The sequence below is a fragment of the Rhyacophila brunnea genome, unplaced genomic scaffold (genome assembly GCF_057557595.1).
Source record: "Rhyacophila brunnea isolate RB1 unplaced genomic scaffold, BYU_Rbru_1.0 scaffold_3, whole genome shotgun sequence".
Classification (NCBI taxonomy): domain Eukaryota; kingdom Metazoa; phylum Arthropoda; class Insecta; order Trichoptera; family Rhyacophilidae; genus Rhyacophila; species Rhyacophila brunnea.
In genome coordinates, this window is record NW_028232965.1 from 7,659,026 (window position 1) to 7,676,715 (window position 17,690).

Consider the following 17,690-nt stretch of genomic DNA (forward strand, 5'->3'; position numbering starts at 1 on the left):
TACACACATTGCCTTCTTTTAGAATCGTGGTGAAATACTTAACCGAAATACAAGACTTTATGATATAGGTACCTACTTTTAATTTGTCGCAATTAGTACGTCGCCTTGTAGCATATAGGTAAATGCAACGGACGGGGCGTAAATCCAGGAGATGCAGGGCTCAATTCCCTGGGGTGGTTTACTTTTTTCAAAAAGATTTTTTCTATTGGTTATATATTTTCTCAGAAACTGTTGAAATTATGTATACTTTTAATATATTTCAAACAAAAAGATATGTTTATAAGGCTTAATTCGCAGCCCACTGGTACTGCTATGCTGATTCCTCCCGGCATTTAAAGTGTTATAATAACCACCTTTCCTGAGTGATAACAGGTTTTAAAATAAATTAGTACCTAGTAGATAATGTTATTTGAAAAATAATATCAGATACTATTCATTTTACCCACCATTTGTAGGTAAGAAATTAAAATCCTGTCAAAAAATATAGATAGGTAGTGATACCGGGGGGAAAAGAAGAAGAACTCACATGTCTTCTGGGTAGATGTCCTGATCCGGTATCACTTCGGGTTGCAGGTCATGTGTGGACATCAGGATCCATAATTCAAGATAAAACACGTCTTTAATTTGACAGTCCCACGTGGAACTACATTTATTTAAGCTAGGGCATAGGCAATCATTGATAATATTACATCATTTTTACATCTAAAGAGGTCTTAAATTATTTACCGCACTGTCTTTATATTAGGGGTCGGTTTATCATTATTATCCCGCAGTGGCGAAGGGTGGAGGTAGGCTGTTAAGATCCGCCATAAATAGTGCACATTAAACTTTTTCAGACATACATATTTGTTTTCATTGAAATAAGACTACAATTTACAGATAATGTTGGTTAGATTTAAAAAATTCAATTAAACCCTGAAAAACCAAGCCATAATAGATAATAGTCAAAAAATACACGTCTATCTATAAAATATCTAAAATTATGCAATTAAATCATACATAACTTTGAGCATTTTATAGATAGAATAATATTTTTTATTTATTATAGTTTGATTTACGCAGGACTTAATGAATTAAAAAAATGAACCAACAATATGTGTAATATGTAGTTTTAATCCAACGAAAACAAATAACTATGAGTGAAAAATTGTGCACAATTTTGTCGTATTGCCCAAATTAGACCAAATCTATTATGGTTTCGTTTAGGCAGAGTTTAATTGATTTTTAAAAACTAACTAACACCATCTGTAAATTGTAGTCTTAATTCAATAAAAACAAATACATATGACTAACATAGCTTAGTGTGCACTATTTATAGCGAATCTTAACAGCCTACCTCCACCCTTCGCCACTGTTATCCCGCGCACTAAGCACCGATTCACTTCTTCGCTCACTAGGGAATTGATTAACTTTCGTTGGGTTTTTGCGCGAGTCACCGATTGGTATTACAACGATTACGGGTTATTAACGATCGATTTAAAAATGGGCCGGGAGCGTCATTAATTGCGCGGGAGCACGCCCCTCCGGCGTGAAACTTATTTCATGTTATCGCTTTGGTAGGTAGGTCCGGACTGTCCTTATTTCAAAAATCATCTTTTAATTTTTGGCGGGGTCCATCCTACGGAGGGGAAGAGAAAGGGCAGGTCACCGACTAACGGGACAAACATTTCGGACGGGCCGCTACGGGCGCCGCTTCTACCCTCGAGCCGGGTAATAAAAATGCATCTTTGTGAATGACCGTTTACGAAATGTTATTTGTAATATTTTCGTGTAAGTCAGAGGTTCTAAACATTCTACAGGGAAGTCGGATATATTTTTTTGTTAAATTGCTGATCTAGAATTTGAAACTGTCGCGCCGGGGTCTTTTCTTTTTTTGTCTGGTGACAGTAGGTACTTGGTAATAATGACTTAAGTAGTACCCTTACATACTTGATAACAATTAATTCTTTCTTCTATTAAAATTCCACTAATTAACCTGCACCTAAACAATTTTCCATGATTCATCACACGATTTCATTGTGACTTGCTGCGAATTACTGATTATTAAAATGCCAAACTATTTAAGAAGAGAAATATATAAGTAGTAGATAATGTTTATAACAACCTAATTTATCATAAACCAGGCGTGTCCAACTTGAAGCAGGTTGTGATCTACTGTCCAGAATAAAAACTTGTACAAACATATTGTATTTGGCTGAGGACACTGAGGCGTTACAAATTCAACAACACGTCTTGTATTTCATCACTACAGAGAAATACTTAATATTCCATTTGTCGTGAAAATGATAAGATTGATCTTCGTTTGGGCACTCAATGTCAAACCTTTTCGCAACCTCTACAATCGGCTCGTCTTTAAGTTTTTGGGGTAAAAATACAACTGAATATTTTTTGTAAAGTGCGTCCTGGCTCTTAGGGACATAAGACGTCGTGGAGAGGGGTAGGCGGGGCGAGGATTTCAGATTTCTAAAGCGATGTATTCGGGACTTGCTCAAGGTTGAATGTTATTTGTTATCTTGGGGCGAGCAGGTACCCATGATTTTGGTTTGAATGGACGTTGAGGAAGCCTGTACGTTTTGCATTTTTTTTTTGTTGTAAGGCAGGGCTGGTAAACTTTGGCAGTATGTCGATATTGAGACAAGGTTTTTGATATGAAATTGTGGAGTTTTTTATGGAGAAGGGTTTTATTTGGTGATACTACGTATAAAGTATGTATAAGTAGTTTTGTTTAAAGTTTCCTTACACCTATTCAATTCTCCACAAGTTTTGAGTGTATGAACCTAAGTAACACTCTTGAATCCAATATCCAGATGATCATTGCAAATAATGTTTATTCATTGTTACATTTTTTTATGTACCCACCGAGACCTCTCTAGCAGTAATCGTCCAGCGTTTTGCTTTAAGGTGATTATCGCTGTACACAAGCAGGGTTCCAGATGTCCCTATTTGAGTGGGATTGTCCCGAGTTCAACAGACAAATCCCGAGTCCCGCATTGCCTCTGAAAATCCTGACTTAACAAAAGTTGTATGTGTACAAAAATTTATGTATTATTACCAAATACAACCCTTCTCCATAAAAAGTCTCGAATGCCGCATCAGGAATTTAACAACAAAAATATCCAGCTCCCCTGTAGAAAGTTTACAACCCCTGAAAAACCTTAGTATATGTTATTGCGAAACGCATTGGCCAGGACGATGCAGGGCAAATCTTTCGCTGGGACAAGAGCCGAGGAATTCTCAGAAGGCCTGCCCTAGGTACACAGCAAGCAAATTCACCGTAATTTGCTCGCAAGTTCGTCAAGCGACCTCCCCTTACCCCGCGAGGGGAAATGGATCCTTGAAAAGATAGTTTTTGAAAGGACAGTCGGCCGAAAACGTTCCCTTTGCCCCTCCCCGCTGTCTCATCACCCATAGATTCGTTGCAGATAATTGCGACAGTGCAGATTGTCCAGCGAAAGCAGAAAGTACCGCGTGCCACGCGCTACGCGCTCTGCATAGCCGGGCGGTGTTTCTCTACGCAAAAATGCCGCGCTTTTCTCGATGTTGTAAATCAGTGAATCTCTCTTCCCGTTATTGTGTTAATAATAATTCATATAACCACCCTCAAAACGAATCCCGCGTCCAATAAAGTGTTTCGGTGTTAATCCCAGCGTCAGCGCCGTATAAACTAAAAGTGTTGCGACAATGGCCAGTAATAATAATGTGTCTTCTCTGTTGTAACCTACAATGTAACCTATAATGTAATGACCATCGATGTCTGCATAATTTAGTGTAATTAAATACATTATCCGCGCGGAGGTTTTTAAATCAAAGATGTGTTTTATATAAATTAAACCCCGTGGTGCCCACACTCCCAATCCAAGTAATGCTCAAGAAGAATCCTGCCAGTCCACATGTGAGTTCCCATTCTTCTCGGTATTAGTATATATCTAGTTAAATAGGCTCGCATAATTTTGGTAGACATCCTGGCGTACCACCTTTTATGAATAAAATTTGAGTGTTTGAGTGAACAGTGTTCGAATCAACTGAATCCGAGTGTGTTCATAAAACATCGTGTGTGCTTGTGTAGTCCTAAGTTTCTTTTGGCTCGTGTGTATTCGATGTGATACTGATAACGACTTTTCGACCAACAAGATAGGTCATATCTTCATTCTATTTACATATATTGTGTATAATTTAAATAAAATGATGTATTTTTTCTTAATTTCTTTCTTAATTCATTAACTTTTTTTGATCGTTCGAAATAATGAATGTCCCGATCTGTGATTTTGGAAATCTGGCAACCCTGTATACAAGACATGGTAAATTTTTACTTTCATAAACTGTTAAAGGCAAGGGTATTAATTATTTTGAAATAAAAAATAATAAAGCACAGTGTAAATAAAACTTTTATTACCCAGGTACCTGAGTCAATAATACATTTTAACATAGATAAATAGGAAACAGCATTTTAATAAATTACCTAAATTAAATACTTTGTATTTTCATTGTATAACAGCCAAATAATTATTAACAGAAAAGCAAGCTAATGTAAAATTATCTAATTTTTAATTTTTCATCTAAATTCATTATTCTATACTTTTATTTTTCTCCCTTTTATCATGCGGGTGGTCGACATGTTTAATATACGATAGAAATATATTGTACAACATTGTCACTCCATTAATATACAACACTCGGAAACGGCCAGGAATAAAATAAAAATTCACAAATTGGGCAGGAGGCCAGACACACCAATCAGTCTGAAAGTAAAAAGAAAGATACGCATTATCAATCCCTGTGTAGTGAACGACACAAATAAAGTGTTTTTTCTTTGGCATGAATTTGAAAATGTGTAGAAATAATTAAAAGATACGTGATTCAACATACTTCACTTATGTGAAATCGACAAATTTGATGACGAATGAAATTTAATACAAAGCCAATAATTATACAAAACCTGCAAAAAGTGGTTATTAAGCATTTTCAGGATACAATTTATTTCATCCATTGGCTCTACAATCTTTTTTATAAGAAAAATGGTATTGACCATTCATTCAACCAATTAAGTAGAGTAATTAGACCCATGCTGTGGATCCAAATGCACATTAATTTTGTATAGAATCTTCTGGTTTGATAACAATATGTTCCATAAGAAGAATTTAACATTCTTAAAATCTTGAGGTTTTGGTTAGGTGAAGTTGCTACTATCAGAATTTCGAAGTATCATTTTAGCCCTGATAAATCATTCTATACAATTTTCCCATATACATACAGGTAACCCGGAGATCAATTTTTAATAAAAAAAAATTCCGCACTTATTTTGACATGTGCCAGGTACCAGGAATTGTCATGAGTGGGATCACGCACACATGATCCGATTATTTGATAGTTATTGACAAATTTCACATAATAAGTGCAGACAAACCATGCAGGTTAAACTATGCGGTTTCATTTTTGCAACGCGGAACAAAATAAATGTTAGGTTTTCAGTTCAGACGGTACTTCAGTGAAACGGCAAATAATTTTCTACTATAGTTGCGACGAAATTTTGGACTCGCTGGCAATCGGAGAGCGAACGCAAGCTGTGAACACGTCAATTTTTTTCGTGATGGCGAAAGGGGTGTTAATTCTTAAATCGTGTAAAGATGACTAAAAAACGTTACCCATTTACTTGAAAAAGATAACATGTCAATGAATATATTAATATTGTTACTAATAGAACAATAAACAGAATATTAAATGGACGCATGTTGGATTTATATGACAAATTATATTTCGTTCGGCACGCGTCATTTGCACAATCCACGCATCGCCTAGCCACGATCTTTTTAGACCATGCCTCAACTGAGGTATAGCCTTAACTAAAAAGTTATCTTATTACTTTTATTTTATGTATGTTTATTTTGTTTAGTTTATTAATACAGTATTTTCAAATTTTAAATTATTGTTTGTCAAATCTCCCAAAATTCACTTATCTCGACTGCGTCCAAAATTTATCCCCCCCCCCCCCTCGATCATGCTAAGGGGTTATTATCGCGACTGTGTCCAAAACTTATTCCCCACGAACAACCTAAGGGGTTATTATCGCGACCGCGTCTAAAACTTATCCCCCATGATCAACCTAAGGGGTTACCTGTACCTGTGATTTGTTTCATTAAATGCTTGCACATTTAGTGCATTTAACAGGTTTTGAATAATTATTGATTGAATATTAAAAAAATAAAATTATGTGAGAACTGTCAATTTATACATGATAAATTTCATCTTTGAAGTTTGGGTCAAAGAAATATTTTAGATATACCTGAATATACAAACAAATACACTTCAACTGATATCCATTTATAGCATGACAAGTTAACGGTGTGTCGGACACCGCATCTGCCCTTCTTCTCTTATGTTGGATTACTTTGCCATGTGATCCATTGGCACTTTCATCACAAGCTGTCGTTTTAGCGAACAACGCTTCTCGGTAAGATCAATTTCCAATGAGGCCACCAGTCTGCACATTTGCATATTGTTTATGGAGGGTTAAATAATTATTAATCATTAACAATGAGTTCTACGCTCCCAAATCCACAATATTTCATATTTATTTCTACCAAAAAAAATTATTTTAACTACAATACTTCCTGTGAACAGTGTAAACTATATGCTACATGTATTTAAAAAATTTACAAAATATTTTATTTTTCATTAATTTTTTTTTTTCAAAGATAGGTACACTCGAGTCTCTTTTTATGCGGTTTATATTGTTTAATGAAAATTCTTTGGAAAAAAATATTTTGGACAGTATTAACGTAATAAACGGCACGTTGTTACGTCGCATGCAAAATCTGGTGTTTCCCTGTTTTGTCGCGGGGCCACGAGCATTTGAATCGGGACATGCTGGACGTATGCGAAGAGCACCTTTTGTGTGTCCATGAAGTGTTTAATTTTTAATTGTTTATCTTTTCATTATCGTAAAATTAAAATACGGTTTTGGATAATAATAGAAATACGCATTCCTTATTTTTCAACGTAACCCTAGTCAGTTTTTATGCGGTACCTATCTTGTGGAACGTATAGCATAGAAAGAAACCTGAGTGTATACACAAGATTTAAGAATGTTACATTCATTTTATTGAAAGTACATAATTTTGAAAAACCTCAGAAGCATTCTTATAAGAAAAATTCAAGAAAACTTGGGTCAGCAACTTAAATAATATGTTGCGAGCACTCAGCTAGAAAATGAAAGATGTATTCAAATCCCACTTGGTCCAATTTTTTTCTGATATTGTATTTTTTGAGACTTTTCAAATAGTTTATGTTGACATGTCATGAACTTTGCAAAATAGAGATTAAAACAAGAATTATCAACGCCTATCCCAGATCATGAGCGTGAATAACATTTTCCATCTGCAGTAGAATAGAAAAAAACATGGATATTTGTATCAGAACATTTTAAATGTTTGTAAACAGTGCTTTGATACAACTTTCGAAAAGCTTTTATAGGATTACTTAGTAGCCATTAGTTCATAAACAGATATATTTTGGACCCGTTTCACACGGGATACCTGTGTGGCGAGATTCGGCATTTACATATAAATGAAGACACTCGCGTCTCCCCGTCTGAACGCGCCCATTCAGTTATGTGTAAATGCGGAATCTCGCCATGCCGGTGGTGCCACACAGGTGTCCCGTGTGAAACGGGTCTTAGTCTAGACTAGCCATTAAGAATACTACAAACGAAACTGCATACTTGAGCAGTAAATGTGACAATGTCAGTTTAAGCTTGAACCATATTATCGACGGACAACGACAAAGAGCAGGCTTTAGCTGATCTTGCTTTAGTTTTCAGAAAAAAACTATAGAAACGTGACTGGTAGAGACTTGCACAAGTCGCTACACGCGTTCAGTTATACATGCGCAAGTATACAATATAGAAATTCAAACATTTTCATATTGCTTGTACAGTCAAATTACTTGTGCAATAAAATTACACAAACCGCACAAGTATGTAGTTATGTTTGTAACCAATTTTACTCTCCCAAAAAAAGTTTTTATTTCAACTTCTAATTGGTGATTTTGAATATTATAACAATGACTATGCATATATACAGGCCATAAGTACCATTAATGTGATAACAGCATGCATTAAACTCATATTTTAATTAATTAATACAAGATTATTAAATTTAATTACCTCAAATGATGTACTTAAACCATCTATTATACATTAAACTATTACAGAAAGAATTGGTCTAAAATAAATAAAATTAGACCTTTAATAGTACGGCAAAAGATAACTATTAATATCCCTTTACTGCATAGTGTCGCAAATTTGCAACATTTCAAACTATTTCGATATAGCCAATGCCATCTGTGTAAATTATCAAATAATATCCTTTTTCGATGCCTAGAAAACTGTTTTACCATAAACATCCTACTTTACCGATTTTGTTTGGACATTTCAAGAAATAAAGCATTTCTGCATTATAGTCTCTGCATTTCTGCTTTGACAGTTGACGAATTCGTATGTAGGCGAAAATCCGCATTTGTAAATAAATAAAAAAAAAAATACAGAAGATTGAAATTGGTTGAATAAAAATATCTACACATCAAATAAGGTGTGTACATTAGTTTTTTATAATTGTTTTCATTTGGTTTTGTATTTTGTCATACTAAAATGTAAGATTTCCAAATGTCATAAGTCTGCGACACCACGCAGTAACATACAAATTTAATGAAATTTTCATTTTTTTTAATATTTTTCCTTCATTCACAAGGCATTTTGACACCAAGAAAAAATAAAATTTTTCAAAAAAAAAAAATCATGCAGTAAAGGGATATCCTAAAAGATTGTAATGTAGAGAACAGACACCAGCCACCAGAATTGGTCATTAAGCTCCCTACAGCCTTAACTAGGTGTTACAAATGGGTAATCGCAAGGAGATACATCACTGGGACTATACAATGAATCCAATTAAAAACACAATAACTAAAACAGTACTTGTTAAGTAGCCCATTGAATTTTAATTTTTTTGCAAAAATACATGTAATGGACTCAATGTCATGCAGTAAAGTGAATCGCAATACACGTCAAAATGATGTCATCCGTCTCTTAGAAATATCTAAACTATGAAAGCTTTTTTAAATATATACTGCACATTCGCAGATGACTCATATATTATTACTGTGGTTCACGTCATGCCACATAATGCTGTGCAGGGCAATTTATCATGTACCAATAAATAATTTACATAAAAATATTCATATTATCAAGATTCAACACAAGATCTCCTATTACTTATGCAAGTTTAAAATACTCAACAAATCAAATATCTTCCATCTTGGTTGTTAGCCATTCTTTTAAACCCTTGGGACATGCCTTGGATCTAAACACTAATCGATTGCAAAAACAAACAAATTTGACTCAGTTGCAGGGTTCGAACCCGCAACTTATCAATCAAGAGCCGAAAGTGTTAATTTCTGCTCTGCTGTAAAAACTTGCATTACAACAACATTTACATGAGCCTATGTGATTATGACTTATTCAAAAAAGTTCTGAGAGGTAATTTAACTAGGTGGGTACTTACAAGATACACTGTTAAGAACTTCTGTTTTAACTCTTCTTTGCAACCGTTAACACTTTTGCCTTCCATTAAACCCATTCCAGTAAAGAACAGTACAATGCAAAATGTGGAAGCTATTAATTGGTCAATGACAATTTTTTTTGCAATAGTGGCAATGGCGGTTCCTGGCAGCCATTTGTCCAAAGATAAATAAAACCAGTGCTGAGGGGCGCCTTGTATAAGACCAATGGTTAACATGCGACCTGAAAAAAGCCCATTGCTAATAACATACATTCTATGCACACACCCAAGTTTATAATATCTAGTATACAGGACAACCACAAATTTTGGCGCCCAAACTCGGTGCCCTTTTTTTTGTTTTATAGAATTTAAATAATCTGGTTAAAAGTTAGGTGAGCCATTTTTACTTTATTTATAGCAACAATTAGTTATCATTAAATAGTTTTTACGATAAGTACTAATTAGGTATAATAAACTTTACATCATTTGATTTAATAATAATAGTACAAAAAATCATGTTAAATTATTTTATGTGTATTAAAATTAGGTAAATTTTCATTTTTAAAGCAGACCCACTGAGTTTTTAGCGTGTAACATTTTACTTGGCCTGTATACTAGAGATTACTGTGACACACCACATTAGGGTAATGGAACCAATAACCAATGCCATTACTCTAGCTTTACATGTGGCAGTTTCCTATCGTCACTATTTTCATTTAATATTATGTAAATGATCCATATAATGAAGCAGACTTCATGGCATTTAAGTCAAAATCGTACCGGGTTTGAATCATAACATGTTGTGTCATATTATTGTTTTAACCTGATGAGTTGAACAAATGGCCAATAATCAACCCTCGTAAAAGTTCGTCCACACTGTGGAGTTCCACGGGTTCGTTCAAGGAGTGGAAGAGAATGCAAACCAATATACTAGATAGCCACAAACCTTATAAATGAATATACCGTGATAAATCCTGTACGATTGTCACAATATGATACCACCAGGTGTAAAACCAAGGATATATTGAAAATAGATAGTTAAGAATGATAATGTACTGTTATCACCTGTCTCAAAATATGTAACTTTTCAAATACACTAGATAAATTTAATCAACTCAACAAAAACTATTGTTTACAACAATAACTGAAGGCCAACTTGAGTAAATCGATTACAAAGTTATGTGAATGTAAATTTTACACAATGGTTTTTAGCATTTTGTAAATGAGGATGTATTCTCAAATGATCCAATATTATATTAGCATTCCGTAAATAAATATTTATATTGATTTGTGTTTCTTAATGTTTTTAGCGTTTTAAGAACAAGTTGAGAAAAAACTTTCAAATTACTATAAGTATGGTTGCTACGAAAATAATAATGACAATTTTATATACCATGTCCGTCACCATACTTCAATAAAACCAAAGATTTTGAATTATAAGAGTAATTCTGTGTGCAAAAAAGGAAGAATATGATAAATGAAATTGCATTGAGCATATAAATAATATTAAATTTACAACATTTTTTTTTCATTGGCTCTACAATATGATGTAGATCTTGGCTGTCTTTTTACAAGAAATGGATGTTAGCCACTTGCTCAACCTATTAGGCTCATGCTCTAAAATAAGTCCAAATATATTTCAAAAAACATTATGTGAATTTACCACTCAGGATTTAAACCCGAGACCCATGACTTCATAAGCAGACATGTTACCACTCAGTCATCACTATATTATATTAAATAATCATGCAATATTATGTGTAACTTTTAAGGTAAACGGTAATCTGTATCATCAAAAGAATCTTGAAAAACAGCCCAAAATTCACATTTTTAAATTTAGAAATCTGTCTTAAGTACATTGCATAAATTAATCTAGTATTTAAAAATGGGAATTTAGGGTCGTCTTTAAAGTTTCGCAGTACTGTAACTTTGCTAACAACCTTTGTCCTGACCATTTTTACACTTTCTGTAAAATTAATTTTTTCACACTGCACAATGCCAACATTACCAATAATCAGCAAGACCTAGCTAGCACATGACACAAAAAAGTTTTTTATGTTTCCATAATATGGCCACGATATTATACCACACCAAAAGAGAGTCCAAGATGAATACCTACAATACAGCTCTAGTATACTATCACATACCATCTTAACATCAAATTTCACTTTTTTCAATACACTTACTCATAAGTAGTCTGTATAAAACATCGTATTTGATACCTTATACCCTGTTTACACGTGCATGGGTTTACTACTGACAGAACGTATTATCGCGGCCATGCATGGCTCAAAAGAGTTCAGAAGCTTCAGAATTTTCATGCAATAATTGGTACTCGCATGGCGGTGCGCATGCGCAGTGGAACAATAGTGGCGAACCTGCCAGAAAAAAATACGTACTACACCGCACAGTCCATTTTGACGTTTACAGATTATCTACGAACTTGTCTGAACCTGTCAAATAGCACCATACAATGACAACACCATATCTCGCTTACGCTTGAAGAATGTGATTAGAGAGACAGTCAGCACTTTAACATGTAAACAGTTTTTATCGTGATAGTTTAAAATACACACTATTGGTGTAAGTAAATCCATGCACGTGTACAGGCGCTATTAAGTAGATTAAATTCTTATTTTGAATGCAAGAATGATGAATGTATTAGTGAAGAGGTACATATTAGTTATAGATTCCATTACCATCCATCAAATACATAAATTCTCATATATAACAATCATACCAACGCGGTCCCAGTCGTATCGTTGGGGCAAAATTTTCTGATGATATTCAATTTCCTGTTGAATAATATCACCAGCGGCCATGAGTATTCCAGAACTGAATGTGTTTGTAATGATTAAATATTTCCCGAATAATTTTCTAATATTTGACTTAAATGTCGTGGTAGTTCTTATCTGAAGAGGTACTTTGGATGAGAGTTTGAAAGCAAAAAGTTTCAATGCCATTTTATCGTATTACGATGAGATGTGTTTAAAATACTACAATAAATATACCATATTACAATGGAATTATTATTTTTATTTCTTTATTTAATTCAATCGGGTTACGTCACATCAATCATCGGCGACTATGACATTGAAAAGAATTATGAGGTTTCTTGTGTTTCTTTTCAATATCACATTTAATTTAAAATTTTATATATTTTCACAATCCGAAGACACGGGTTTCGAAATTTATTACTTTATTTAAAATTAAAAATTGTCAAAACTAATAATTATTTCACGCGATCCGCGGACATGGCCTCCGAATACCAATCAATGCCAAATAGAAAAATAAATATAATATTTTGAGTTTTGACGTAACGCCAAAATATGACTTTTACTTACTTGTGTTACCAGAATCAGATAGAATTTTTTAAATCTTGTTATTTTTTTTTAGTAACAACCCCATTTCACTTGAGGCGCGTTTCGACAATAATTATAGCGTTTATTCCAAAGAGATAAGTCCAATCTCTTTGGTTTATTCAAAGTAAAGTTAAATTTACACACTATTGGTGCCATTAAATCCATGCATGTGCACAGGCGCTATTAAGTTTCAAAGTCAAGAAAAGAAAGTAAAAATCAAAGAGGTTGGGAATGATATACTTAGTTGTTTTTAATTTCTTTGGAGCGAACCGATTTCGTTGCCGTCCGACAGGACAGGCTATGCAGGCGGTTCAAGTATCCATTGAAAAATCACTAGTAAAAAATATTTAAATCACGTCCAGATAATAATTATTATTATGACGTGTACCTGTGGACGTAATGCAGGCGCTCCATTGGCGAGCCAAAAGTCCGTGACCGAATCCATTACGCGCTGTTTTATGCCTCTCGCATGTAAGTATTCCTTTTGCGAGATCATCGCATTTTGGAGGGTGACGACCATCAGATGGATATGGACTGCTATGATCAATCGTAGGGTCGCAATTCATGCTTCGGTCACATAGGCAGGTGCCTTGCTTGGTGGCTAGGTACGTGCTAGGTGACATATCCTAATGAACGAACGCACACTATTCTTATCGCAATGGCCACCTACACGCTTCGCGCCTTGCTACGTGATTATGAGTCACCTCGTGAGTCTCCCGGCGAACAAAGGTGTTGGTTTTTTTTATTGTGTCACCTGCCTAGTGATTTTGCCATTCTATGGATTTTGCAAGATGGCGGATGTTTCTTCAGTACTATGACAAACGTCAAACACCGTATATTTTGAGGTTATGAATAATGACGCACGGGATGAATCACCGCCATATTTAGATTAATAAAGCCTTAGCATAACTTTTTGCACAAGCAACGAGTGGTCCACTGCCATACTATTTATTGATAACGTACTTGCAAGCAGAGTTTGGATACCTACTGTAATGACTGAAGAGTATTAATAAGTTATTAGTTATTGTCGTATAGAATCGTCTGTCGCTTTGACAAACGTTCTAGTGTATTTATGATAATATTATACCAGTGTTGCCATATTTTGAAAGTGGAATTATAGTACAGTGACTTCAAAATTATAGTATTTCGGCAAAAAATATAGTACGCGTTGAATGACTAATAATTTTCTGCATACGTGGGGTAATTGACGTCTTGTTTTTTTTAGACAAAATTCAAATGTTAAGTCAGTGGTTTCCAAACTTTAGGTTACTACTACTCCCTTTTAAAAAATCTAATCTAGACGCCTCCCCCCCTTATTTCATGTAATAATACAGACACCTTTTTAAATAGTCAATAATGTACCTACTTAAGAATACAAAAATGAAAAAAAAATAAAAAAGGTTTTACTACTTATATTACATTATTTTTTGACGAATATGCTTGATTATTAGCAATTTCAATAGTAATCAATCCAAATTCATCTTCGTTCATTGACAAATGGATTCTATCATGGACCCCACATCCTGAAGCGGACCCCCCGGGTCAGGATTTTTCAACCACATATTCAAAATATTTAATAGCTCTGAAATAAAGAAGCGCAGCAGGCGACTTTTTTTGATATTAATAAAATAATGTGAAAAGTGCATTAGCAAACTAACCAAGAAGAAACTAACAAAGAAAGTGCATTAGCAAACTAACCAAGAAAAGAAAGAAAGATAGATTTTTATTTGCTTTAATATATCTGGCGTAGAAATCATTTAAAAGTGGACACATGCCGAACTTTTTTTTTGTCATTTTGATTTCCTTAGCTCCAATTTGTTATGAATGCCTTCACTTTTGTCGTTTTAAATCAGTGAATGCATTAGTGGTCCTTGGATTGATTTATTCACTCAATTTTTTTTTTAAATTTCAACCAAATAGACAATTTTAACAACAAAATTATCGTTCCTAAACAAATTTGTCTCAAATTTCAACATTATGATTAATTTGACCCTTTTATTTCATTTTTTACGAGATACCCATTGCGCTTCACAGTAGTATAGAAGTGAGGGATTATAAAATTAGTCTCTATATTTGCAGAAAGGTTTGCAAACAATCTTTTATAGTACTGTTTTTTTTGTGTAGTTTATAACTAGCAGCCGTTTTATGAATTATGCATTTGCAAACTGCAAACCTGTGGCTAACGTCACTTTCTTTTAGACATAGGGATTATTTTTTTTGCTTCTCACGGATTATTTTGACGTTGTTTTTCTTCTATTGGCAACCTTTTTTCCGATTTCTCAAAATTATAGTATTTTGGGCGTACTATACCTGTTTTATATCGTACATAGTACGCAGACGAAAATTATAGTACAAATACTATAATTATAGTACGGTTGGCAACACTGTATTATACACAGAAGAAGTTGACTTACTTTGATCGTCACTTCCAATTATTATTAATAATCACTAACTCAGATGAACTCCAAGGTCTCCAAGATACGTTAAAATAATCTGAAATAAATCTAAAACTAAGAATGCACCGACAAGTGAACACGACAGACGCGTCAGTATGAGCACTCTATAGACAATGACAAGTCATCCATAGACAACGGGAGGGGCGAAAAGTAGGACTTCCCGGGTCTTTTCGGATGTTACGGTATTAAAACTTTTATTTAATTCTTTAGTTCGAAGCAGACTTGAGAGTGGGTCTATTGTTTGGGCACCGCATCAGTTGAAGTATAGCCTTATGGTGGAGAGGGTTCAGAAGAAATTCTTGAGACTCCTTTATTTGAGGTTGTACGGATACTATCCGTGGCTTTATCCAACTGACTTTCTCTTAGGCATGCTTACATACTGCAGTTTGCAATTTAGAAGAAATCTTTATTTAGCTACGTATTTTTTTCGACTTATACGAGGTATAAAAGAGAACTCTCGTTTTTAAAACTGAGTTTTTATTGGTAAAAATAAATAGGTATATTTCATCTAAGTAGGTATACTCGTACGAACTAACCCCATATTTTTAAAAAATACGGGTATAGATCGTCATCATGTGACGAACTTATCTGCTGTTAACCAAACTAGTGGGGTTAGTCCGTCAGCAGTCAAAAATAATTGAAGGCACATGTAAAAATAAAAAATTAAAGCTAAAATAGAGGTACGTACATACCAAAAATCAGTTTATTTGGTCATTGGATTACCTATCGATATATTTTACGATTTGACGATCTAACCCCATTTACAATATACAAGCTGAACCACGACAAAACTTCTCTCCTCTGCCACGTAAGCTAGACTAAAGCTAACTTCATTGCAAATGTGGAGGACGTTGAGTATGAATGTTGGTAAAGCGTCAATTACATTGAGCTTTTTTACGAGCTGCTTATTGGCGAATTTAAAAGCGGGCGGTTCAGCTACTGCGATTTCATGATTACACACAAAACTTTCCATTCGCTGATAAGCCACAAGCCAGCGAGCGATTTTGACGGAACGTAGTTCGTTTTTTTACCGGGAGGTCGCTACGCTCCATAACAATGTTTCCATTAAACGTCAAAAATGTAAATTTCAAAATGAGTAGTTCGTTTTTCCACCACCATCGCTCTACTGCGCAGACGCAGTAAGCCCACACGCCGGCGTGTAGTGTGAAAAGTTGACCGGCTTTCAATTTTTCTAGGTGGAGTGTTTACAACCTGCTTATTAGCTTATTCGATGATTACACTGGGCGAATTTACAGGCAGATTATAAATTTGCCAATAATCAGCTCATAAAAAAGCTCAATGTAATTGACGCTTAACACGGATACGAAGCGGCACTCACCCACATTGCTCCAATAAGAAAATAAAGGCACTGGACGAATTAGACCCGTTGACGATCTTGCCCCGACGTACCTTACCTAACAATTAAAATTTAGTAAAGCGTCAATTACATTGAGCTTTTTTATGAGCTGATTATTGGCAAATTTAAAAGCGGGCGGTTCAGCTACTGCGATTTCATGATTACACACAAAATTTTCCATTCGCTGATAAGCCACAAGCCAGCGAGCGATTTTGACGGAACGTAGTTCGTTTTTTTGCCGGGAGGTCGCTACGCTCCATAATAATGTTCCATTAAACGTCAAAAAGGTAAATTTCAAAATGAGTAGTTCGTTTTTCCACCACCACGCTCTACTGCGCAGACGCGATACGCCCACAAGCCGGCGTGTAGCTTATAAAGTTGACCGGCTTTCAACTTTTCTCGGTGGAGTGTTTACAACCTGCTTATTAGCTTGTTCGATGATTACACTGGGCGAATTTACAGGCAGATTATAAATTTGCCAATAATCAGCTCGTAAAAAAGCTCAATGTAATTGACGCTTTAGCCGTCTGAACTGTCAAAACTGTCTATCTCACTCTAAAATTTATCACAGCCAAGAGAGGTGCTGTTAAAACATAGGTAGCATTTATTGTAACAATAATTACAACTAACGTAATTGTTACAATAAGTGCTAATACTTAGATACTTTCATAGCCTAGATAGCGGCTGAAAGCAGTCTTGTGTATAGAATAGATTCGCTGAAAACCTGAAAAGCAAAATCAGACGCTAGGCAGGTCGCGACCCGAGAACTACAAGGTTCTAAGTGTCGATTTTTGGCCAAACTAAAGTAATAATGAGGCAGTCTTCCAAGTCACATTATCTACATACTATATCAATATGAGGTCAATATTTCTTATATTTTTTCATTAAGCCCCAATACTACCGAGTTCTATGTGCACTTTACAAAATATCTGTGGTACTACAGAGTTCTATCATAATCTAAAAA

General features: G+C 34.6%; 1 protein-coding gene across 2 annotated transcripts; it reads right to left on the minus strand.

The window, feature by feature from the left end:
- Positions 1–4,367: 4,367 nt before the first annotated feature.
- Positions 4,368–12,897, minus strand: LOC147067814 (mpv17-like protein 2). 2 transcript variants are annotated; one of them, XM_085952381.1, is made up of 4 exons: positions 12,292–12,897; positions 9,555–9,793; positions 6,281–6,478; positions 4,368–4,739 (listed from the first exon to the last, which is right to left on the minus strand). In XM_085952381.1, exons 1-3 carry the CDS (start codon positions 12,512–12,514, stop codon positions 6,455–6,457), a joined length of 486 nt encoding a protein of 161 aa, XP_085808507.1. In that variant the 5' UTR covers positions 12,515–12,897; the 3' UTR covers positions 4,368–4,739; positions 6,281–6,454. The 2 variants fall into 2 exon arrangements, with proteins under 2 accessions (XP_085808507.1, XP_085808506.1); XM_085952380.1 differs by lacking the exon at positions 6,281–6,478.
- Positions 12,898–17,690: the final 4,793 nt, after the last annotated feature.